We start from the raw sequence: 25,082 nt of genomic DNA, 5'->3' as shown, positions 1-25,082 counted from the left end.
GGCAAAACAAAGACCAGCAATGCCACGAGAGGGGCAAAACAAGGATCAGCAAAACAAGGACGAGCAATGCTACGAGAGGGGCAAAACAAGGATCAGCAATGCCACGAGAGGGGCAAAACAAGCACCAGCAATACCACGGGAGGGGCAAAACAAGGATCAGCAAAACAAGGACCAGCAATGCCACGAGAGGGGCAGAAAAAGGATCAGCAATGCCACGAGAGGGGCAAAACAAGGATCAGCAATGCCACGAGAGGGGCAAAGCAAGGACCAGCAATGCCACAGGAGGGGCAAAACAAAGATCAGCAATGCCAAGAGAGGGGCAAAACAAAGATCAGCAATGCCACGAGGGGGGCAAAACAAGGATCAGCAATGCCACGAGAGGGGCAAAACATGGACCAGCAATGCCACGGGAGGGGCAAAACAGGGATAAGCAAAACAAGGAGCAGCAATGCCACGAGAGGGTCAAAACAAGGACCAGCAATGTCATGAGAGGGGCAGAAAAAGGATCAGCAATGCCTCGAGAGGGGCAAAACAAGGATCAGCAATGCCACGAGAGGGGCAAAAAAAGGACCAGCAATGCCACGAGAGGGGCAAAAAAGGACCAGCAATGCCACAGGAGGGGCAAAAAAAGGATCAGCAATGCCACGAGAGGACCAGCAATGCCACGTGGGGGGCAAAAAAGGACCATCAATGCCAACCGAGAAAGTCAACGCTTGGCATTGCTGATCCTTATCAGCAATTCTACGAGAGGGCCAAATCAAGGACCAGCAATGCCACAAGAGGGGCAAAAAGGGATCAGCAATCTCACAAGAGGGTCCAAAAAAAGGACCAGCAATGCCAATCGAGAAAGTTCACTCTTGGCATTGCTGATCCACAGCAATGCCAAGAAAGGGGCAAACACGGACCAGCAATGCCAACCGAGAAAGTACACTCCTGGCATTGCTGATTCTCAGCAATGCCAAGAAAGGGGCAAAAAAGGAACAGCAATGCCAACCGAGAAAGTCAACGCTTGGCATTGCTGATCCTTATCAGCAATTCTACGAGAGGGCCAAATCAAGGACCAGCAATGCCACAAGAGAGGCAAAGCAAGGATCAGCAATCTCACGAGAGGGCAAAAAAAGGACCAGCAATGCCACGAGAGGGGCAAAACAAGGATCAGCAATGCCACGGGATGGGCCAAAAAAAGCACTAGCAATGCCAACCAAGAAAGTCCACTCTTGGCAGCAATGCAAAGAGAGGGGCAACCAAAAGGCTCAACAATGGCATGAGAGGGGAAGGGATACAAGTAAGAACCAGCCATGATGGGGGGCAGTGGGAGGGGACATAGCAACATGGTAATGGTCAGCAATGCAAAGTAGGGGGAATACAAGTAAATTGTCAACGATGCCAAGAGGTGGATTAAAGGTCATGGTCACCATTTCCAAAAGAGGGGTAATACAAGTAATGGTCAGCAATGCCAAGAGAGGGGGGAATAAAAGTTATGGCTAGCAAAGCCAGGAGAGGGAGAATAAAAGTAATGGTCAGCAATGCCAAGAGAGGGGGAATAAAAGTAATGGTCGGAATTCCAAGAGAGGGTGAATACAAGTAATGGCCAGCAAGGCCAAGAGAGGGAATACAAATAATTGCCAGCAAGGCCAAGAGAGAAAATAAAATTAATGCCCAGCAAGGCCAAGAGAGGGAATACAAATAATTGCCGGCAAGGCCAAAAGGCCAAGAGAGGAAATAAAAGTAATGGCCAGCAAGGTCAAGAGAGGGAATAAAAGTAATGGCCAGCAAGGCCAAGAGAGGAAATAAAAGTAATGGCGAGCAAGGCCAAGAGAGGGAATACAAATAATTGCCAGCAAGGCCAAGAGAGGAAATAAAAGTAATGGCCGGCAAGGCCAAGAGAGGGAATAAAAGTAATGGCCAAGAATGCCAAGAGAGGGCGAATAAAAGTAATGGCGAGCGAGGCCAAGAGAGGGAATACAAATAATTGCCAGCAAGGCCAAGAGAGGAAATAAAAGTAATGGCCAGCAATGCCAAGAGAGGGAATAAAAGTAATGGTCAGCAATGCCAAGAGAGGGTGAATAAAAGTAATGGCCAGCAAAGCTAAGAGAGGGGGAATAAAAGTATTGGTCAGCAATGCCAAGAGAGGGGGAATACAAGTAATGCCCAGCAATGCCAAGGGAGGGGGAATAAAAGTATTGGTCAGCAATGCCAAGAGAGGGTGAATAAAAGTAATGGCCAGGAATGCCAAGAGAGGGCGAATAAAAGTAATGGCGAGCAAAGCCAAGAGAGGGGGAATACAAGTAATGCCCAGCAAAGCCAAGCGAGGGGGAATAACAGTAACGCCCAGCAAGCCCAAGAGAGGGAATAAAAGCAATGGTCAACAATGCCAAGAGAGGGTGCATAAAGGTCATGGCCAGCAAAGCCAGGAGAGGGAATACAAGTAATGCCCAGCAATGCTAAGAGAGGGGGAATACAAGTAATGCCCAGCAATGCTAAGAGAGGGGGAATACAAGTAATAGCCAGCAATGCTAAGAGAGAGGGAATTCAAGTAATGCCCAGCAATGCTAAGAGAGGGGGAATACAAGTAATGGTCAGCAATGCCAAGAGAGAGGGAATACAAATAATGGCCAGCAAAGCCAAGAGAGAGGGAATACAAGTAATGGCCAGCAATGCCAGGAGAGGGAATACAAGTAATGGTCAGCAATGCTAAGAGAGGGGGAATACAAGTAATGCCTAGCAATGCTAAGAGAGGGGGAATACAAGTAATGCCCAGCAATGCTAAGAGAGGGGGAATACAAGTTATGTCCTGCAATGCTAAGAGAGGGGGAATACAAGTAATGCCCAGCAATGCTACGAGAGGGGAAATACAAGTAATGGTCAGCAATGCTTAGAGAGAGGGGGAATACAAGCAATGCTAAGAGAGGGGGAATACAAGTAATGGTCAGCAATGCTAAGAGAGGGGGGATACAAGTAATGTCCAGCAATGCTAAGAGAGGGGGAATACAAGTAATGCCCAGCAATGCTAAGAGAGGGAGAATACAAGTAATGCCCAGCAATGCTAAGAGAGGGGGAATACAAGTAATGCTCAGCAATGCTAAGAGAGGGGGAATACAAGTAATGCCCAGCAAAGCCAGGAGAGGGAATACAAGAAGCCAGGAGAGGGAATACAAGTAATGCCCAGCAATGCTAAGAGAGGGGGAAAACAAGTAATGCCCAGCAATGCTAAGAGAGAGGGAATAAAAGTAATGGCCAGCAATGCCAGGAGAGGGAATACAAGTAATGCCCAGCAATGCTAAGAGAGGGGGAATACAAGTAATGCCCAGCAATGCTAAGAGAGGGGGAATACAAGTAATGCCCAGCAATGCCAAGAGAGAGTGAATAAAAGTAATGGCCAGCAAAGCCAGGAGAGGGAATACAAGTAATGCCCAGCAATGCTAAGAGAGGGTGAATACAAGTAATGGCCAGCAAGGCCAAGAGAGGGAATACAAATAATTGCCAGCAAGGCCAAGAGAGGAAATAAAAGTAATGCCCAGCAAGGCCAAGAGAGGGAATACAAATAATTGCCGGCAAGGCCAAAAGGCCAAGAGAGGAAATAAAAGTAATGGCCAGCAAGGTCAAGAGAGGGAATAAAAGTAATGGCCAGCAAGGCCAAGAGAGGAAATAAAAGTAATGGCGAGCAAGGCCAAGAGAGGGAATACAAATAATTGCCAGCAAGGCCAAGAGAGGAAATAAAAGTAATCGCCGGCAAGGCCAAGAGAGGGAATAAAAGTAATGGCCAGGAATGCCAAGAGAGGGCGAATAAAAGTAATGGCGAGCAAGGCCAAGAGAGGGAATACAAATAATTGCCAGCAAGGCCAAGAGAGGAAATAAAAGTAATGGCCAGCAACGCCAGGAGAGGGAATACAAGTAATGCCCAGCAATGCTAAGAGAGGGGGAATACAAGTAATGCCCAGCAATGCTAAGAGAGGGGGAATACAAGTAATGCCCAGCAATGCCAAGAGAGAGGGAATAAAAGTAATGGCCGGCAAAGCCAGGAGAGGGAATACAAGTAATGCCCAGCAATGCTAAGAGAGGGGGAATACAAGTAATGCCCAGCAATGCTAAGAGAGAGGGAATAAAAGTAATGGCCAGCAAAGCCAGGAGAAGCAATACAAGTAATGCCCAGCAATGCTAAGAGAGGGGGAATGCAAGTAATGCCCAGCAATGCCAAGAGAGGGGGAATACAAGTAATGCCCAGCAATGCCAAGAGAGAGCGAATACAAGTAATGGCCAGCAAAGCTAGGAGAGGGAATACAAGTAATGCCCAGCAATGCTAAGAGAGGGGGAATACAAGTAATGCCCAGCAATGCCAAGAGAGGGGGAATACAATTAATGCCCAGCAATGCTAAGAGAGGGGGAATACAAGTAATGCCCAGCAATGCCAAGAGAGGGGGAATACAAGTAATGCCCACCAATGCTAAGAAAGGGGGAATACAAGTAATGCCCAGCAATGCAAAGATAGAGGGAATAAAAGTAATGGCCAGCAAAGCCAGGAGAAGGAATACAAGTAATGCCCAGCAATGCTAAGAGAGGGGGGAATGCAAGTAATGCCCATCAATGCTAAGAGAGGGGGAATACAAGTAATGCCCAGCAATGCTAAGAGAGGGTGAATAAAAGTAATGGTCAGCAATCCCAAGAGAGAGGGTATAAAGGTAATGGCCAGCAAAGCCAGGAGAGGGAATACAAGTAATGCCCAGCAATGCTAAGAGAGGGGGAATACAAGTAATGCCCAGCAATGCTAAGAGAGGGGGAATACAAGTAATGCCCAGCAATGCTAAGAGAGAGGGAATAAAAGTAATGGCCAGCAAGGCCAAGAGAGGGAATACAAATAATTGCCGGCAAGGCCAAAAGGCCAAGAGAGGAAATAAAAGTAATGGCCAGCAAGGTCAAGAGAGGGAATAAAAGTAATGGCCAGCAAGGCCAAGAGAGGAAATAAAAGTAATGGCGAGCAAGGCCAAGAGAGGGAATACAAATAATTGCCAGCAAGGCCAAGAGAGGAAATAAAAGTAATCGCCGGCAAGGCCAAGAGAGGGAATAAAAGTAATGGCCAGGAATGCCAAGAGAGGGCGAATAAAAGTAATGGCCAGCAAGGCCAAGAGAGGGAATACAAATAATTGCCAGCAAGGCCAAGAGAGGAAATAAAAGTAATGGCCAGCAACGCCAGGAGAGGGAATACAAGTAATGCCCAGCAATGCTAAGAGAGGGGGAATACAAGTAATGCCCAGCAATGCTAAGAGAGGGGGAATACAAGTAATGCCCAGCAATGCCAAGAGAGAGGGAATAAAAGTAATGGCCGGCAAAGCCAGGAGAGGGAATACAAGTAATGCCCAGCAATGCTAAGAGAGGGGGAATACAAGTAATGCCCAGCAATGCTAAGAGAGAGGGAATAAAAGTAATGGCCAGCAAAGCCAGGAGAAGGAATACAAGTAATGCCCAGCAATGCTAAGAGAGGGGGAATGCAAGTAATGCCCAGCAATGCCAAGAGAGGGGGAATACAAGTAATGCCCAGCAATGCCAAGAGAGAGCGAATACAAGTAATGGCCAGCAAAGCTAGGAGAGGGAATACAAGTAATGCCCAGCAATGCTAAGAGAGGGGGAATACAAGTAATGCCCAGCAATGCCAAGAGAGGGGGAATACAATTAATGCCCAGCAATGCTAAGAGAGGGGGAATACAAGTAATGCCCAGCAATGCCAAGAGAGGGGGAATACAAGTAATGCCCACCAATGCTAAGAAAGGGGGAATACAAGTAATGCCCAGCAATGCAAAGATAGAGGGAATAAAAGTAATGGCCAGCAAAGCCAGGAGAAGGAATACAAGTAATGCCCAGCAATGCTAAGAGAGGGGGGAATGCAAGTAATGCCCATCAATGCTAAGAGAGGGGGAATACAAGTAATGCCCAGCAATGCTAAGAGAGGGTGAATAAAAGTAATGGTCAGCAATCCCAAGAGAGAGGGTATAAAGGTAATGGCCAGCAAAGCCAGGAGAGGGAATACAAGTAATGCCCAGCAATGCTAAGAGAGGGGGAATACAAGTAATGCCCAGCAATGCTAAGAGGGGGGGAATACAAGTAATGCCCAGCAATGCTAAGAGAGGGGGAATACAAGTAATGCCCAGCAATGCTAAGAGAGAGGGAATAAAAGTAATGGCCAGCAAAGCCAGGAGAGGGCATACAAGTAATGCCCAGCAATGCTAAGAGAGGGGGAATACAAGTAATGCCCAGCAATGCTAAGAGAGGGGGAATACAAGTAATGCCCAGCAATGCTAAGAGAGAGGGAATAAAAGTAATGGCCAGCAAAGCCAGGAGAGGGCATACAAGTAATGCCCAGCAATGCTAAGAGAGGGGGAATACAAGTAATGCCCAGCAATGCCAAGAGAGGGGGAATACAAGTAATGCCCACCAATGCTAAGAAAGGGGGAATACAAGTAATGCCCAGCAATGCAAAGATAGAGGGAATAAAAGTAATGGCCAGCAAAGCCAGGAGAAGGAATACAAGTAATGCCCAGCAATGCTAAGAGAGGGGGGAATGCAAGTAATGCCCATCAATGCTAAGAGAGGGGGAATACAAGTAATGCCCAGCAATGCTAAGAGAGGGGGAATACAAGTAATGCCCAGCAATGCTAAGAGAGAGGGAATAAAAGTAATGGCCAGCAAAGCCAGGAGAGGGAATACAAGTAATGCCCAGCAATGCTAAGAGAGGGGGAATACAAGTAATGCCCAGCAATGCTAAGAGGGGGGGAATACAAGTAATGCCCAGCAATGCTAAGAGAGGGGGAATACAAGTAATGCCCAGCAATGCTAAGAGAGAGGGAATAAAAGTAATGGCCAGCAAAGCCAGGAGAGGGCATACAAGTAATGCCCAGCAATGCTAAGAGAGGGGGAATACAAGTAATGCCCAGCAATGCTAAGAGAGGGGGAATACAAGTAATGCCCAGCAATGCTAGGAGAGGGGGAATACAAGTAATGCCCAGCAATGCTAAGAGAGGGGGAATACAAGTAATGCCCAGCAGTGCTAAGAGAGGGGGAATACAAGTAATGCCCAGCAATGCTAAGAGAGGGGGAATACAAGTAATGACCAGCAATGCCAAGAGAGAGGGAATAAAAGTAATGGCCAGCAAAGCCAGGAGAGGGAATACAAGTAATGCCCAGCAATGCTAAGAGAGGGGGAATACAAGTAATGCCCAGCAATGCTAAGAGAGGGGGAATACAAGTAATGCCCAGCAATGCTAAGAGAGGGGGAATACAAGTAATGCCCAGCAATGCTAGGAGAGGGGGAATACAAGTAATGCCCAGCAATGCTAAGAGAGGGGTAATACAAGTAATGCCCAGCAATGCCAAGAGAGAGGGAATACAAGTAATGGAGAGCAAAGCCAGGAGAGGGAATACAAGTAATGCCCAGCAATGCTAAGAGAGGGGGAATACAAGTAATGCCCAGCAATGCTAAGAGAGAGGGAATACAAGTAATTCCCAACAATGCTAAGAGAGGGGGAATAAAAGTAATGGTCAGCAATGCCGAGAGAGAGGGAATAAAGGTAATGGCCTGCAAAGCCAGGAGTGGGAATACAAGTAATGGCCAGCAATGCCAAGAGAGGGGAGTAAAAGTAATGGTCAGCAATGCCAAGAAAGGGGGAATGCAAGTAATACCCAGCAATGCTAAGAGAGGGGTAATACAAGTAATGCCCAGCAATGCTAAGAGAGGGGGAATAAAAGTAATGGTCAGCAATGCCAAGAGAGCGGGAATAAAAGTAATGGCCAGCAAAGCCAGGAGATGGAATGCAAGTAATGGCCAGCAATGCCAAGAGAGGGGAATACAAGTAATGGCCAGCAATGCCAAGAGAGGGGGAATACAAGTAATGCCCAACAATGTCAAGAGAGGGGGAATACAAGTAATGCCCAGCAATGCCAAGAGAGGGGGAATACAAGTAATGCCCAGCAATGCCAAGAGAGGGGGAATACAATTAATGCCCAGCAATGCTAAGAGAGGGGGAATACAAATAATGCCCAGCAATGCCAAGAGAGGGGGAATACAAGTAATTCCCAGAAATGCTAAGAAAGGGGGAATACAAGTAATGCCGACAATGCTAAGAGAGAGGGAATACAAGTAATGGCCAGCAAAGCCAGGAGAGGGAATACAAGTAATGGCCAGCAATGCTAAGAGAGGGAGAATACAAGTAATGCCCAGCAATGCTAAGAGGGGGAATACAAGTAATGCCCAGCAATGCTAAGAGAGGGGGAATACAAGTAATGCCCAGCAGTGCTAAGAGAGGGGGAATATAAGTAATGCCCAGCAAAGACAGGAGAGGGAATACAAGAAGCCAGGAGAGGTAATACAAGTAATGCCCAGCAATGCTAAGAGAGGGAGAATACAAGTAATGCCCAGCAATGCTAAGAGAGAGGGAATAAAAGTAATGGCCAGCAAAGCTAAGAGAGGGGGAATACAAGTAATGCCCAGCAATGCTAGGAGAGGGGGAATACAAGTAATGCCCAGCAATGCTAAGAGAGGGGGAATACAAGTAATGCCCAGCAATGCTAAGAGGGGGGGAATACAAGTAATGCCCAGCAATGCTAAGAGAGGGGGAATACAAGTAATGCCCAGCAATGCTAAGAGAGAGGGAATAAAAGTAATGGCCAGCAAAGCCAGGAGAGGGAATACAAGTAATGCCCAGCAATGCTAAGAGAGGGGGAATACAAGTAATGCCCAGCAATGCTAAGAGAGGGAGAATACAAGTAATGCCCAGCAATGCTAAGAGAGAGGGAATAAAAGTAATGGCCAGCAAAGCTAAGAGAGGGGGAATACAAGTAATGCCCAGCAATGCTAGGAGAGGGGGAATACAAGTAATGCCCAGCAATGCTAAGAGAGGGGGAATACAAGTAATGCCCAGCAATGCTAAGAGGGGGGGAATACAAGTAATGCCCAGCAATGCTAAGAGAGGGGGAATACAAGTAATGCCCAGCAATGCTAAGAGAGAGGGAATAAAAGTAATGGCCAGCAAAGCCAGGAGAGGGAATACAAGTAATGCCCAGCAATGCTAAGAGAGGGGGAATACAAGTAATGCCCAGCAATGCTAAGAGAGGGGGAATACAAGTAATGCCCAGCAATGCTAAGAGAGGGGGAATACAAGTAATGCCCAGCAATGCTAAGAGAGAGGGAATAAAAGTAATGGCCAGCAAAGCCAGGAGAGGGAATACAAGTAATGCCCAGCAATGCTAAGAGAGGGGGAATACAAGTAATGCCCAGCAATGCTAAGAGAGGGGGGAATACAAGTAATGCCCAGCAATGCTAAGAGAGGGGGAATACAAGTAATGCCCAGCAATGCCAAGAGAGAGGGAATACAAGTAATGGCCAGCAGAGCCAGGAGAGGGAATACAAGTAATGCCCAGCAATGCTAAGAGAGGGGGAATACAAGTAATGCCCAGCAATGCTAAGAGAGAGGGAATACAAGTAATGCCCAACAATGCTAAGAGAGGGGGAATAAAAGTAATGGTCAGCAATGCCAAGAGAGGGGAGTAAAAGTAATGGTCAGCAATGCCAAGAAAGGGGGAATACAAGTAATGCCCAGCAATGCTAAGAGAGGGGTAATACAAGTAATGCCCAGCAATGCTAAGAGAGGGGGAATAAAAGTAATGGTCAGCAATGCCAAGAGAGCAGGAATAAAAGTAATGGCCAGCAAAGCCAGGAGTGGGAATACAAGTAATGGCCAGCAATGCCAAGAGAGGGGAGTAAAAGTAATGGTCAGCAATGCCAAGAAAGGGGGAATACAAGTAATGCCCAGCAATGCTAAGAGAGGGGTAATACAAGTAATGCCCAGCAATGCTAAGAGAGGGGGAATAAAAGTAATGGTCAGCAATGCCAAGAGAGCAGGAATAAAAGTAATGGCCAGCAAAGCCAGGACAGGGAATGCAAGTAATGGCCAGCAATGCCAAGAGAGGGGAATAAAGGTAATGGTCAGCAATGCCAAGAGAGGGGAATACAAGTAATGCCCAGCAATGCTAAGAGGGGGGGAATACAAGTAATGCCCACCAATGCTAAGAGAGGGGGAATACAAGTAATGCCCAGCAAAGCCAGGAGAGGGAATACAAGTAATGCCCAGCAATGCTAAGAGAGGGGGAACAAAAGTAATGGTCAGCAATGCCAAGAGAGGGGGAATACAAGTAATGCCCAGCAATGTCAAGAGAGGGGGAATACAAGTAATGCCCAGCAATGCCAAGAGAGGGGGAATACAAGTAATACCCAGCAATGCCAAGAGAGGGGGAATACAATTAATGCCCAGCAATGCTAAGAGAGGGGGAATACAAGTAATGCCCAGCAATGTCAAGAGAGGGGGAATACAAGTAATGCCCAGCAATGCCAAGAGAGGGGGAATACAAGTAATGCCCAGCAATGCCAAGAGAGGGGGAATACAATTAATGCCCAGCAATGCTAAGAGAGGGGGAACACAAGTAATGCCCAGCAATGCCAAGAGAGGGAGAATACAAGTAATTCCCAGAAATGCTAAGAAAGGGGGAATACAAGTAATGCCCAGCAATGCTAAGAGAGGGGGAATACAAGTAATGCCCAGCAGTGCTAAGAGAGGGGGAATATAAGTAATGCCCAGCAAAGCCAGGAGAGGGAATACAAGAAGCCAGGAGAGGGAATACAAGTAATGCCCATCAATGCTAAGAGAGGGGGAATACAAGTAATGCCCAGCAATGCTAAGAGAGAGGGAATAAAAGTAATGGCCAGCAAAGCTAAGAGAGGGGGAATACAAGTAATGCCCAGCAATGCTAGGAGAGGGGGAATACAAGTAATGCCCAGCAATGCTAAGAGAGGGGGAATACAAGTAATGCCCAGCTGTGCTAAGAGAGGGGGAATACAAGTAATGCCCAGCAATGCTAAGAGAGGGGGGATACAAGTAATGACCAGCAATGCCAAGAGAGAGGGAATAAAAGTAATGGCCAGCAAAGTCAGGAGAGGGAATACAAGTAATGCCCAGCAATGCTAAGAGAGGGGGAATACAAGTAATGCCCAGCAATGCTAAGAGAGGGGGAATACAAGTAATGCCCAGCAATGCTAAGAGAGGGGGAATACAAGTAATGCCCAGCAATGATAAGAGAGGGGGAATACAAGTAATGCCCAGCAATGCTAAGAAAGAGTGAATAAAAGTAATGGCCAGCAAAGCCAGGAGAGGGAATACAGGTAATGGCCAGCAATGCCAAGAGAGGAGAATAAAAGTAATGGCCAGCAAAGCCAGGAGAGGGAATACAAGTAATGGCCAGCAATGCTAAGAGAGAGGGAATAAAAGTAATGCCCAGCAATGCTAAGAGAGGGGGAATGCAAGTAATGCCCAGCAATGCTAAGAGAGGGAGAATAAAAGTAATGCCCAGCAATGCTAAGAGAGGGGGAATACAAGTAATGCCCAGCAATGCTAAGACAGAGGGAATAAAAGTAATGGCCAGCAAAGCCAGGAGAGGGAATACAAGTAATGGCCAGCAATGCCAAGAGAGGGGAATAAAAGTAATGGCCAGCAAAGCCAGGAGAGGGAATACAAGTAATGGTCAGCAATGCCAAGAGAGAGGGAATACAAGTAATGGCCAGCAAAGCCAGGAGAGGGAATACAAGTAATGGCCAGCAATGCCAAGAGAGGGGGAATACAAGTAATGCCCAGCAATGCTAAGAGAGGGGGAATACAAGTAATGCCCAGCAAAGCCAGGAGAGGGAATCCAAGTAATGCCCAGCAATGCCAAGAGAGGAGAATAGATGTAATGGTCAGCAATGCCAAGAGAAGGGGAATACAAGTAATGCCCAGCAATGCTAAGAGAGGGGGAACACAAGTAATGCCCAGCAATGCTAAGAGAGGGGGAATAAAAGTAATGGTCAGCAATGCCAAGAGAGGAAGAATACAAGTAATGCCCAGCAATTCTAAGAGAGGGGGAATACAAGTAATGCCCAGCAATGCCAAGAGAGGGGGAATACAAGTAATGCCCAGCAATGCTAAGAGAGGGGGAATACAAGTAATGCCCAGCAATGCTAAGAGAGGGGGAATACAAGTAATGTCCTGCAATGCTAAGAGAGGGGGAATACAAGTAATGCCCAGCAATGCTAAGAGAGGGGGAATACAAGTAATGCCCAGCAATGCTAAGAGAGGGGGAATACAAGTAATGCCCAGCAATGCTTAGAGAGAGGGGGAATACAAGTAATGCCCAGCAATGCTAAGAGAGGGGGAATACAAGTAATGCCCAGCAATGCTAAGAGAGGGGGAATACAAGTAATGCCCAGCAATGCTAAGAGAGGGGGAATACAAGTAATGGTCAGCAATGCTAAGAGAGGGGGAATACAAGTAATGCCCAGCAATGCTAAGAGAGAGGGAATATAAAAGTAATGGTCAGCAAAGCCAGGAGAGGGAATACAAGTAATGCCCAGAAATGCTAAGAGAGGGGGAATACAATTAATGCCCAGCAATGCTAAGAGAGGGGGAATACAAGTAATGCTCAGCAATGCTAAGAGAGGGGGAATACAAGTAATGCCCAGCAATGCTAAGAGAGGGGGAATACAAGTAATGCCCAGCAATGCCAAGAGAGAGGGAATAAAAGTAATGGCCAGCAATGCTAAGAGAGGGGGAATACAAGTAATGCCCAGCAATGCTAAGAGAGGGGGAATACAAGTAATGGTCAGCAATGCTAAGAGAGGGGGAATACAAGTAATGCCCAGCAATGCTAAGAGAGGGGGAATACAAGTAATGCCCAGCAATGCCAAGAGAGAGGGAATAAAAGTAATGGCCAGCAATGCTAAGAGAGGGAGAATACAAGTAATGCCCAGCAATGCTAAGAGAGGGGGAATACAAGTAATGGTCAGCAATGCTAAGAGAGGGGGAATACAAGTAATGCCCAGCAATGCTAAGAGAGGGGGAATACAAGTAATGCCCAGCAATGCCAAGAGAGAGGGAATAAAAGTAATGGCCAGCAATGCTAAGAGAGGGGGGATACAAGTAATGTCCAGCAATGCCAAGAGAGAGGGAATAAAAGTAATGGCCAGCAATGCTAAGAGAGGGGGAATACAAGTAATGGCCAGTAATGCTAAGAGAGGGGGAATACAAGTAATGGTCAGCAATGGTCAGCAATGCTAAGAGACGGGGAATACAAGTAATGCCCAGCAATGCCAAGAGAGAGGGAATAAAAGTAATGGCCAGCAATGCTAAGAGAGGGGGAATGCAAGTAATGGCCAGCAATGCTAAGAGAGGGGGAATACAAGTAATGGTCAGCAATGCTAAGAGAGGGGGAATACAAGTAATGCCCAGCAATGCTAAGAGAGGGGGAATACAAGTAATGCCCAGCAATGCTAAGAGAGGGGGAATACAAGTAATGCCCAGCAATGCTAAGAGAGGGGGAATACAAGTAATGGTCAGCAATGCTAAGAGAGGGGGAATACAAGTAATACCCAGCAATGCTAAGAGGGGGGGGAATACAAGTAATGCCCAGCAATGCTAAGAGAGAGGGAATATAAAAGTAATGGTCGGCAAAGCCAGGAGAGGGAATACAAGTAATGCCCAGAAATGCTAAGAGAGGGGGAATACAATTAATGCCCAGCAATGCTAAGAGAGGGGGAATACAAGTAATGCTCAGCAATGCTAAGAGAGGGGGAATACAAGTAATGCCCAGCAATGCTAAGAGAGGGGGAATACAAGTAATGCCCAGCAATGCCAAGAGAGAGGGAATAAAAGTAATGGCCAGCAATGCTAAGAGAGGGGGAATACAAGTAATGCCCAGCAATGCTAAGAGAGGGGGAATACAAGTAATGGTCAGCAATGCTAAGAGAGGGGGAATACAAGTAATGCCCAGCAATGCTAAGAGAGGGGGAATACAAGTAATGCCCAGCAATGCCAAGAGAGAGGGAATAAAAGTAATGGCCAGCAATGCTAAGAGAGGGAGAATACAAGTAATGCCCAGCAATGCTAAGAGAGGGGGAATACAAGTAATGGTCAGCAATGCTAAGAGAGGGGGAATACAAGTAATGCCCAGCAATGCTAAGAGAGGGGGAATACAAGTAATGCCCAGCAATGCCAAGAGAGAGGGAATAAAAGTAATGGCCAGCAATGCTAAGAGAGGGGGGATACAAGTAATGTCCAGCAATGCCAAGAGAGAGGGAATAAAAGTAATGGCCAGCAATGCTAAGAGAGGGGGAATACAAGTAATGGCCAGTAATGCTAAGAGAGGGGGAATACAAGTAATGGTCAGCAATGGTCAGCAATGCTAAGAGACGGGGAATACAAGTAATGCCCAGCAATGCCAAGAGAGAGGGAATAAAAGTAATGGCCAGCAATGCTAAGAGAGGGGGAATGCAAGTAATGGCCAGCAATGCTAAGAGAGGGGGAATACAAGTAATGGTCAGCAATGCTAAGAGAGGGGGAAATACAAGTAATGCCCAGCAATGCCAAGAGATAGGGAATAAAAGTAATGGCCAGCAATGCTAAGAGAGGGGGAATACAAGTAATGGTCAGGAATGCCAGGTCAGGACATGGTACTTTAGTACTAGTGAGAATGGCACAGTGCAGGGGAGCACAATGGGTTGCTTTCTCCTGAATACCAGGTCCCTTAGCTTGGCATGCCAGTCAATACCAGACAATGGGCCTCATTACACGGACGGCGGTGGACCAAGGTGCTATTAGCACCTTGGTCCATGCCGGTAAAATACCGGCACCACCTTGGTGGAAAGGGGAATTACCGCCCTATTCCAAGGTTGGTGGGGCGGTAATTCCCCCTTCCCCGATTGCCCTTCCCCATTCCCATTTTTGCCCCATAGGGCATAATGGGAATGGGGAAGGTGCTTATTACGGCACCGCAAATCGCGGTACCGTAATTAGCGCCCTGGTCCCTTTTCGGGTTGGTTTTTAACGCCTGCAAAAAGCAGGCGTTAAATTCTCCAACCCGCAAAGGGACCTCGTAGTACGGCGGTAAGGGTTAACAGTCACCGGTACCATTAACGGTGACCGTTAACCCTTACCACCGTCCGTGTAATGAGGCCCTATGTCTACTGATGACCTACTTTTACACTGGCACAATACCTTTCTTCGGTGCACCATATCAAATTGCACACAGCATTGCACTGTGGGCTACACTGGGCACAGGGAAAGGATAAGTAATGGGAAAGAAACATTCAATTGATAAAAGTTTAAATGTATTCTGTAATCAAGGACTGCACCTTGCTTCTTCAAAAAGGACCTCATAGAACACCCTGGCTTTATGCATAAGGGGTGTGATGATTCCATAATACACGTCTTCGAAAGTTGCACTCGCCACTTGCCACTGTCGAGCCATAACTCACCCTCAGGGAGTAAGAAATGGTGTTCTGTGTGCATGCGGAGAGCTAAAATGTATGCCAGGGGGTGAGGGACTTTAATGTCTAGCTAGTAGCTTCAAGCTCATTAACCAGGGGAATAGTTGGCAGAAGAACCCCTCTCTAAACTCTGGGCTCCAAGTGTGCTAGGACACTCCTTGAGTGACACCCAAGTGCAGGGGCCCCCTTATATATGATGCAAGAGACCCAGGAGAAGTAGTAGTATTGGGGTCCATTACAGTATAGGGGATACATGGCGGCCTGTTGGAAGATTGCTCATTTTTGGATCTTAGTTCATGGGCTCCCTTCTGGATCTGGGACATATACCAACGAGACGGCATGCTAAGACTTGGCATGAGGTGGAGGGTGCCACAATCTGACAAACCACAGCACCCCCAGCTCACACGCACATTCAGCGAGCGCATCTCCAGCCTATGGAACCAACCCTCAACCCGCAGCTTCAAGAAACTACACAACTTCCAGATGGACCAGTTCCTCTCGGAGCCTGGCTGGCTTGCCATGTTGATGGAGGAGGGATTCAAGTGGTGTGGGGAGAACACCAAAGTGGAAGGTCTAAGCTGCCTTCTCTCTTCAGAACCCATGGGTGACCATCAGCTAAGAGCCGGAAAGGCCTGCACCCGGTGTTCTGCGCACAGACAGAGGTGACCGCAGCGGATTCAGGACAAGAATAGAAAAGTCAAGTACCAAAGTGGTGAATCTCTGTGATAGCCGACAGAGGCCCGCTAGTGGTGGTGCTGATGGGAGCACGCGTGGTAGTGGGTGCGCTGGTGGTTGTGGGAGCGATGGTGGTAGTCGGTGCGCCGATGGTTGTGGGAGCGATGGTGGTAGTGGGAGCACTGGTGGTAGTGGGCGCACTGGTGGTAGTGGGCACACTGGTACTGGTCGCTGGTTGAACAGTTGGCGTGGGCAACCAAATCACAACTGGGAGGAAAACAACACAGTCAGATTTATTAGAAAAGCTTCGTCTTCATGATGGAACAGACGCATGCAGGTAGCATAGTCAAATGCCCTCTTGAAACATGCATGAAATGCATGGTCATGCGATGACCAGATGCCATGTTGAAGCATGCATGAAGCGTACAGAAGCCATCTGCAAGTGAGCACAGTGCCTGCATGATCAAACTAATCAGTCTGCTGCATGTATTAACCCTGGCTTCACCTGCTGATAGCGCTTCTTACCCCCAACATCGGGTCAATGATAATCATGAGCCCCAGACACAAAGCACTAATCAGGCACTGCCTAAGACCAAGGGCCTGATTCGGAGCTTGTGCTAAATATAGCGTGGAAAGGCGTCATTCTCCCCTCCAGTTTCCAGCACCATCATTCTGAGGTGGGTGCAAGTATTGGAGGGGAGAGGTCGAGCTTTCTAGCAGCAAAAGCTGCTAAAATCACACGTTGTGGGGGTAACATGTGCTCCAGTGACATTGCGAGCATTTCTTCATAGACTGCCACTTTTACAGTTTAAGGGGGTTTTCTTCAACTTTCATTAAACTAGAAGAGTGGTGCTGTAGTCTAAGAAATTAATTGTTTATAAGGGGACAAAGTGTGCAGTGAAGTTTAACGGCACCTCACTTGTGCTGTATTTTAACTCCTTTTATTGCTGTGCTAAAGCAGTGCTGCTGAGAGGAGAATCCCCTCCACAGGGCTGCCCTGCATTCCCCATGGTTGCTAGGGCTGCCCTACATTCCTCATGGTTGCTAGGGCTGCCCTGCATTCCCCATGGTTGCTAGGGCCGCCCTGCATTCCTGATGGTTGCTAGGGCTGCCCTGCATTCCTGATGGTTGCTAGGGCCGCCCTGCATTCCCCATGGTTGCTAGGGCTGCCCTGCATTCCTCATGGTTGCTAGGGCTGCCCTGCATTCCTCATGGTTGCTAGGGCTGCCCTGCATTCCTCATGGTTACTAGGGCTGCCCTGCATTCCTCATGGTTGCTAGGGCTGCCCTGCATTCCTCATGGTTACTATGGCTGCCCTGCATTCCTCATGGTTGCTAGGGCTGCCTGGCATTCTTCATGGTTATACGGCTGCCCTGCATTCCTCGTGGTTACTAGGGCTGACCTGCATTCCTCATGGTTACTAGAGCTGCCCTGCATTCCTCAAGGTTACTAGGGCTGCCCTGCATTCCTCATGGTTACTAGCGCTGCCTGGCATTCTTCATGGTTATACGGCTGCCCTGCATTCCTCATGGTTACTAGGGCTGCCCTGCATTCCTCATGGTTACTAGGGCTGCCCTGCATTCCTCATGGTGGCAGGGCTGCCCTGCATTCCTCATGGTTACTAGGGCTGCCCTGCATTCCTCATGGTTGCTAGGGCTGCCTGGCATTCTTCATGGTTATACGGTTGCCCTGCATTCCTCATGGTTACTAGGGCTGCCCTGCATTCCTCATGGTGGCAGGGCTGCCCTACATTCCTCATGGTTGCCATGGCTGTTGTCAAGCCGTAAATCAGGGTCATGCAAAATAGGCTGTTTGTTTCCTCTGCACCAGGTGGTGGCACTGTCCACATGTCGGGCATGGCGGACTGGATCGTGCACACACATTCACACCCACCACACACATGACTTACCTGTAACTGTGCTATCCAGCGTTGGCCGCTTTCATGCATTCACAGGTCTTTCAATAAACCTCAGCCATGATGACCAGTGCCATTGAAAGACGTTTGCGAATCAATGAAAGGTCCAATATGGGAGAAATATGTGTTAAATGATTCCACCACATAAACGAGTGCTTCTCAAATCCTTTTGGCGTGACCACATTTCTTTTAGTAACCCCACTTTGGCAGTATTAGAACCAAGTGCCCTCGGCTTGCAACACTAGTGGGCAATCTGAGGCAATTATGAGCAGCAATACAGAAAGCAGACAGGGTTAAAGACCCAGAAGTTGGAGAACCCTGCCTATTCTCCCAAACACGAATATTGAGAGAGGGACAAACTACTACAGAATAAGAGAAAACCACAAGTACAGAGAAAGCCGTCACAGTATCATGCAAGGCGGCAGGAAGCAGAAGCGGGCACACTCTGGAAGCAGAGAACACTCCCATGCAGAAGCAACGCTGGCAACAACTCTCCATGATGAGGCTATTGGATAGAGGCCTCATGGAACAAGCAACATCCCACAAGAAGCAGGGCAGCTCTCAGCCCAAGCTCAGCCAGAGAACTGCAGTGCAAGCACAGCCAGCGTTGCCCCCAAAGGAGCCAGGCCGGGCAGCACACCCAGGCACGAGGCAGACCCTGGCACCACGTGCAGGGCACAGGAGCCCTCTCGCTAGAGACTGCTAATGTACATCAATAAAGAAGGTTAATGCACTAAGTCACAAATTGCCTGGATGTTCCCAACAAACACATTCCAGGTATGAGAGCAGCCTGCGAGTATGCAGTGATAAGTCCTGGATCAATCGTCCTGGATCAATATCTTTAGAGAGAAGGGGGAAAGTAGATGTATGACTTTCAAAGTGTGAGAATTTTGAATCATTCCCTTGAATTGGACTTGGCATTATCAATGCAGACATATGTTTTCTTTTTAGATTCAATTATGGTGTGTTTATATTTTTGGACCCATTTGGTATATTTTCTAAGGTGATTGTGCACGGATCCTTTCTCCATTCTCGTTCATGTGCTCTTTTTATTTTTCTTGCCTGCACAATCTCATCATTAAACCAGGTTTTATTCATGGTCTCGGCTTTCACCATCCTTATTTGTTCTGGAGCCAGGATATCGGTGGTGCCATTAATAGCAGAGGATAAATGATGTCCTAGATCAGAAGAATCCAAAAATGCTGCAATCCGACCGAGCTTGGTAGACACAAGGGAGACGAAAGCAATGGGTGTAACATTTCTAATGTTTCCACAGCTGATCTTGGACCTAGCGTTGGCATCAAGTCTTAATGGGCGTGAGGGGGCGGGGAGTAGGAAGTTCTGCTTTTTTCTCTAAGTGTAGAACATCCTGTACGTGTTTTACACTCTATTATAAAATGGACACTTCAGAGCAGGAAGGAGGCTTGTCTGTACACTGACCTAAAGACTATTATGGAGAACTCTAGGGATACATTTTTTGCAGGCCGGTTATCTTTCAGCAATCTGAAATCCTGAACGAGTTAAGAAACCTTTGGCGGAGTCCTGATTTGGCTCTTACAGTTGACACTATGCATTCTTGTGTATCAGTGCAACATCTTACAGATGATTATAAAAAAGCCAAGATCACTGCCCCTTTTTGACGATTTACCCTCATCCTGCGGTTAGGCGACACTTTCTTCATTTTAGATGGACTCTTCTACCCTCCAAGGGAGTTACTGTCCCACTAAAACACTGGATCCCAATTACCTATGACCTGTCGGTTCTGTGACTTGCCCTCAATGGTGTAAACATCGGAACACTTCATTGTGTACTGCTCAGACCTTAGGGGAAAGAGGAAACTCTATTTTAAGACTAATGCGTCACTGGGTAATGTCGAGGGCGCGAGCTCTCTCTGGCAAATTAGCGGGTCTGACAACTTCTGATGCTGGAGTGGTTGTTGGTTTTTTAAACTGTTTAAAACTTGAATGAATTAATATTGATTAGATTTGTGGAAAGTTGAATTTGTTTAATTTACTTGGCCTTATATCCATGGAGTCTGAATGTTTTAATTAATTGTTTGCTTGTTGCTTTCTGTGGGTCTTGATGTTTGCTTTGTGAACTGGATGAACTGTTTTGAATAATCTGTAATGAACTATATTTGATACACTCCTTTTTATAAGTTCAACAGATGTAGCTTGTCAGCTGTAATTAGAGGGCGTAAAATTGCCCACTGTGAATAGACAGCAGGTAAGAAGGAGAAAAGAAGGCGTAACTTGTAAGCAAGGGAGTGAGGAAGCAAGCAATGCTGCTGTGGCAAATAAACACCCGGACAAGTGCAGGAAAAAAATGGTGAGGGCAATTCCTGTAGGGAGCGAGCTAGAAAGTCCTAAACCACAGGAGAGCAAAATGGATAGGAAGGTCCTCTACTCTAGGTAGACTGCAGGAGAAGGGAAATGGAGAGGCGAGAAGGGGAGAGGGCAAAGGGAGGCAGGGTGAGAGTGAAAAGGAGAGGCTGAGATAGCAACTGGAGTAGATCTAGCACAGCAGAGCCCCTCCAATGCTTTGTGATTCGAGGTAGTACAGAACCCAATAGATTCCCAACATGCATTCTGTCAGATTGGGCCATTATTAAAACCAGTAGCGGATGTCAGAGCCAGCCACAGCCTACCATGCCGTGCTACCCAGGAACATCAAGCAAACGCCATGGTTTACCCTGCTAAGCAAGCACTGCCATCTCAGTGCAGATGTGTGCACGTATGCATACAGCTGCTCACGCTGATCCATTCAGCAGCCGCACAAAAACCCACCACGACCTTACTATGCACATTGCACAGAGAAGGTTACACCCAAAACTGGAAGCTATCAAACAGATGCCAACAGATGGAGACCCCGTCCCTCCACCAATGGTTGGAACCCTATGCTTTCATCCAATATGGAAGACTCTAGTCCAGCTCAGCTTTTCTTATACACATTATTGCAAGTCCGCACTTACATTCAAGATGCCAACACCATCTTTGCACCCAAGATGCAGACGCCATCCTTGACGCCAAAACGAAGCCACCATCTTCACACCAATGACGGCAACACCACCCTTACACAGAAAATGACAACACCATCTTGGAGCTAGAATCTGTGCACCTAAAATGGAAAACACAATCTGTGCACCTAAAATGGAGACGCAAACCTAACCATTAAGATGGAAATGTCTCCCTTCTGATCAAAGAGGGAAGGTTTGATCCGTATTCCTAAAAGGAAAGTCTCCACGATTACAACTAATTTAGTAAGGAGACGTTATCGATGAAATCGAAACTCTGCCACCCTTTACATTCAAAATGCAAGGCTAATTTCTTAAAACAGTACAGCAGAGTGCATGCCTTCAAAATCCAATGTCAGACTCCCCCCTTCCAACACAAGATGGCAGACATAATTCCACCAACAGAAGATTGGAGACCCTGGCACGACTATAAGAAATGGCTGGCTCCACATTTCAACAATCAGTGAAGTTTGCACTTTGAGATTCCCACATTGGCTGCACATTGGAAGCTCTGCACTCCAATGGCTGCTTAGTGAGCTGTGCTGAGCAGGAAGGAGAGGAAGTGTGGGGAAGACATGTGCAGACGGCGCTTGTTTTAACACCTGGCTAAGCTGCTTGCTTACCCTGGGCACATCAATAATGGCCATCTTTCTCTCCGCTCTAGGCGATTACCCATTATCATTTGTACTTGTATATCTTTTATCTTTAATAAATATGTGCCTTTGTTTTAAAATGTGACCGCCAGGAACATATCCTATTGTTTCTTTACTATGTTTAATTGGATATATGAGAGTTTTCTCTTTCACAAATCTGGATATGCCGGATTCGGCCGTGGATCAAACACACTGTTTCCGAAACCTAGATCAGCACCTCGCTAACTACATGCTTACACTTTCTCTTTACAGCTCATCAAAACAATATGGCACCCTCACCGTTACTCTTACTCGCACTACATGGTGGCAGACCTGACACTCACACCAGAAGATGGCAGATCTCACTCTCGCACCACAAGGTGGCAGACCTCACTCTCGCGCCACAAGGTGGCAGACCTCACTCTCGCACCACAAGGTGGCAGACCTCACTCTCGCACCACAAGGTGGCAGACCTCACTCTCGCACTACAAGGTGGCAGATCTCACTCTCGCACCACAAGGTGGCAGACCTCACTCTCGCGCTACAAGGTGGCAGACCTCACTCTCGCACCACAAGGTGGCAGACCTGACGCTCACACCAGAAGGTGGCAGACCTGACACTCACACCAGAAGGTGGCAGACCTCACTCTCGCACCACAAGGTGGCAGACCTGACACACACCAGAAGGTGGCAGATCTCACTCTCGCACCACAAGGTGGCAGACCTCACTCTCGCGCTACAAGGTGGCAGACCTCACTCTCGCACCACAAGGTGGCAGACCTCACTCTCGCACTACAAGGTGGCAGATCTCACTCTCGCACCACAAGGTGGCAGATCTCACTCTCGCACCACAAGGTGGCAGACCTCACTCTCGCACTACAAGATGGCAGATCTCACTCTCACGCTACAAGGTGGCAGACCTCACTCTCGCACCACAAGGTGGCAGACCTGACACTCACACCAGAAGGTGGCAGATCTCACTCTCGCACCACAAGGTGGCAGACCTCACTCTCGCGCTACAAGGTGGCAGACCTCACTCTCGCACCACAAGGTGGCAGACCTGACACTCACACCAGAAGGTGGCAGATCTCACTCTCGCACCACAAGGTGGCAGACCTCACTCTCGCAGTACAAGGTGGCAGGTCTCACTCTCGCATCACAAGGTGGCAGACCTCACTCTCGCACTACAAGGTGGCAGATCTCACTCTCACGCTACAAGGTGGCAGATCTCACTCTCGCGCTACAAGGTGGCAGATCTCACTCTCGCGCTACAAGGTGGCAGACCTCACTCTTGCGCCACATGGTGGCAGATCTCACTCTCGCGCCACATGGTGGCAGATCTCACTCTCGCACTACAGGGGGGCAGATCTCACTCTCGCGCTACAAGGTGGCAGACCTCACTCTCGCCCCACAAGGTGGCAGATCTCACTCTCGCACTACAGGGTGGCAGATCTCACTCTCGCACCACAAGGTGGCAGACCTCACTCTCACACCACAAGGTGGCAGACCTCACTCTCGCACCACAAGGTGGCAGACCTCAATCTCGCGCCACAAGGTGGCAGACCTCACTCTCGCACTACAAGGTGGCAGACCTCGCACCACAAGGTGGCAGGCCTCACTCTCGCACCACAAGTTGGCAGACCTCACTCTCGCACTACAAGGTGGCAGGCCTTACTCTTGCACTACATGGTGGCAGACCTGACTCTCGCACTACATGGTGGCAGATCTCACTCTCACACCACAAGGTGGCAGGCCTGACTCTCGCACCACAAGGTGGCAGACCTCACTCTCACACTACAAGGTGGCAGGCCTGACTCTCGCACTACAAGGTGGCAGACCTCACTCTCGCACCACAAGGTGGCAGACCTGACTCTCGCACCAGACCTGACTCTCGCACCACAAGGTGGCAGACCTCACTCTCGCACTACAAGGTGGCAGGCCTGACTCTCACACCACAAGGTGGCAGACCTCACTCTCGCACCACAAGGTGGCAGACCTGACTCTCGCACTACAAGGTGGCAGACCTGACTCTCACACTACATGGTGGCAGATCTCACTCTCGCACCACAAGGTGGAAGGCCTGACTCTCGCACCACAAGGTGGCAGACCTCACTCTCGCACTACTAGGTGGCAGGCCTCACTCACGCACTACAAGGTCGCAGACCAGACTCTCGCACCTATGGTGGCAGATCTCACTATCACACCACAAGGTGGCAGGCCTGACTCTCGCACTACAAGGTGGCAGACCTCACTCTCGCACTACAAGGTGGCAGGCCTCACTCTTGCACTGCAAGGTGGCAGGCCTGACTCTCGCTCTACAAGGTGGCAGATCTCACTCTCGCACTACAAGGTGGCAGATCTCACTCTCCCACTACAAGGTGGCAGATCTCACTCTCACACTACAAGGTGGCAGGCCTGACTCTCGCACTACAAGGTGGCAGATCTCACTCTCGCACCACAAGGTGGCAGATCTCACTCTCGCACCACAAGGTGGCAGACCTCACTCTCGCACCACAAGGTGGCAGATCTCACTCTCGCACCACAAGGTGGCAGATCTCACTCTCGCACCACAAGGTGGCAGATCTCACTCTCGCACCACAAGGTGGCAGACCTCACTCTCGCACCACAAGGTGGCAGATCTCACTCTCGCACCACAAGGTGGCAGGCCTGACTCTCGCACTACAAGGTTGCAGACCTCACTCTCGCACCACAAGGTGGCACGCCTGACTGGTTTTTGTCAGGATTCTTCATTTCAGTCACTGAGGAGAGAGGACATGTCGCCCCTTATTCTGATAACGTCACTGTACACGACGAGTCTCGCCGTCTTTCAATATGAATTGGCGATTCGCGCTCACTTGCTGTGGGACTGAAAGCCTTTTGCAACTTTTCATACAGAACTCATTTAATATCCGATTAAAGCCGCGAATCAGCATTGCGACGTCCTATTCTTCTAGGCGCCTCGGCCCATCACACGGGGTGCTTTCATGTGCAATTGCATAAGTCTCTGTACCTGGGTCTGCCTTTCTCAGGTCACCCCACACCTAAACCGCAAGCGGTTTACCAGCTGCCAGCCTGCCAAGCACGCCCACTGCAAGCAAACCCCCCGGCAGGCCATGCGTGTTACCTCATTCTCTGGGTACAATACCTGGGGTTGGAGTGGCTTCGGGGGTTGCACCAAGCAGGGAGAAGAGTTACACAGAGAAAGTGGGGGAAGAGGAGGGAAGAAAAAAGAAAAGAAAAGGATAAAGTGAAACCACAGACAACAGAGATCAGAACATGCCAGCTGCCCCAATACGAGACACGTCATGTGTTACAGCAGAAGCACTCAGCCGTTCAGAGAGAGGGCACCGATATGCCCGTGCTGAATGAGGAGACCCTGCTTATCACCGGAGACCCCACAGGAGGTAGGAGGGAGAGGCGTGGGGACAATGCATGCTGTCGCCATGGCTGTGGTCTGCAGGAACACCAGAGCCTAGCGCTTCTGAAGGCCCCAGGGGTCTGACCAAGGTGG

The 25,082-nt window shown here is 48.4% G+C and overlaps 1 protein-coding gene across 14 annotated transcripts in view; it reads right to left on the bottom strand.

Moving 5' to 3' along the window:
• The window catches only part of NFASC (neurofascin), a 687,691-nt gene that overhangs the window by 110,733 nt on the left and 551,876 nt on the right, over positions 1 to 25,082 (bottom strand). For 10 of the 14 annotated variants that reach the window (XM_069633119.1, XM_069633127.1, XM_069633124.1 and 7 more), the window contains 2 exons: positions 24,717 to 24,731; positions 16,043 to 16,279 (listed from right to left, as the gene is read on the bottom strand). The exons of the other annotated variants lie outside the window; for them this stretch is intronic. In XM_069633119.1, coding sequence (XP_069489220.1) covers positions 16,043 to 16,279; positions 24,717 to 24,731 — 252 coding nt within the window. The remainder of the gene's footprint in view (positions 1 to 16,042; positions 16,280 to 24,716; positions 24,732 to 25,082) is intronic. 14 annotated transcript variants of the gene reach the window in all.

This window comes from Ambystoma mexicanum, chromosome 13 (genome assembly GCF_040938575.1).
Source record: "Ambystoma mexicanum isolate Mex_15411 chromosome 13, UKY_AmexF1_1, whole genome shotgun sequence".
Taxonomy (NCBI): Eukaryota; Metazoa; Chordata; class Amphibia; order Caudata; family Ambystomatidae; genus Ambystoma; species Ambystoma mexicanum.
Note: the sequence above shows the minus strand (reverse complement) of the source record. Positions and strands in the feature narration are given on the sequence as shown.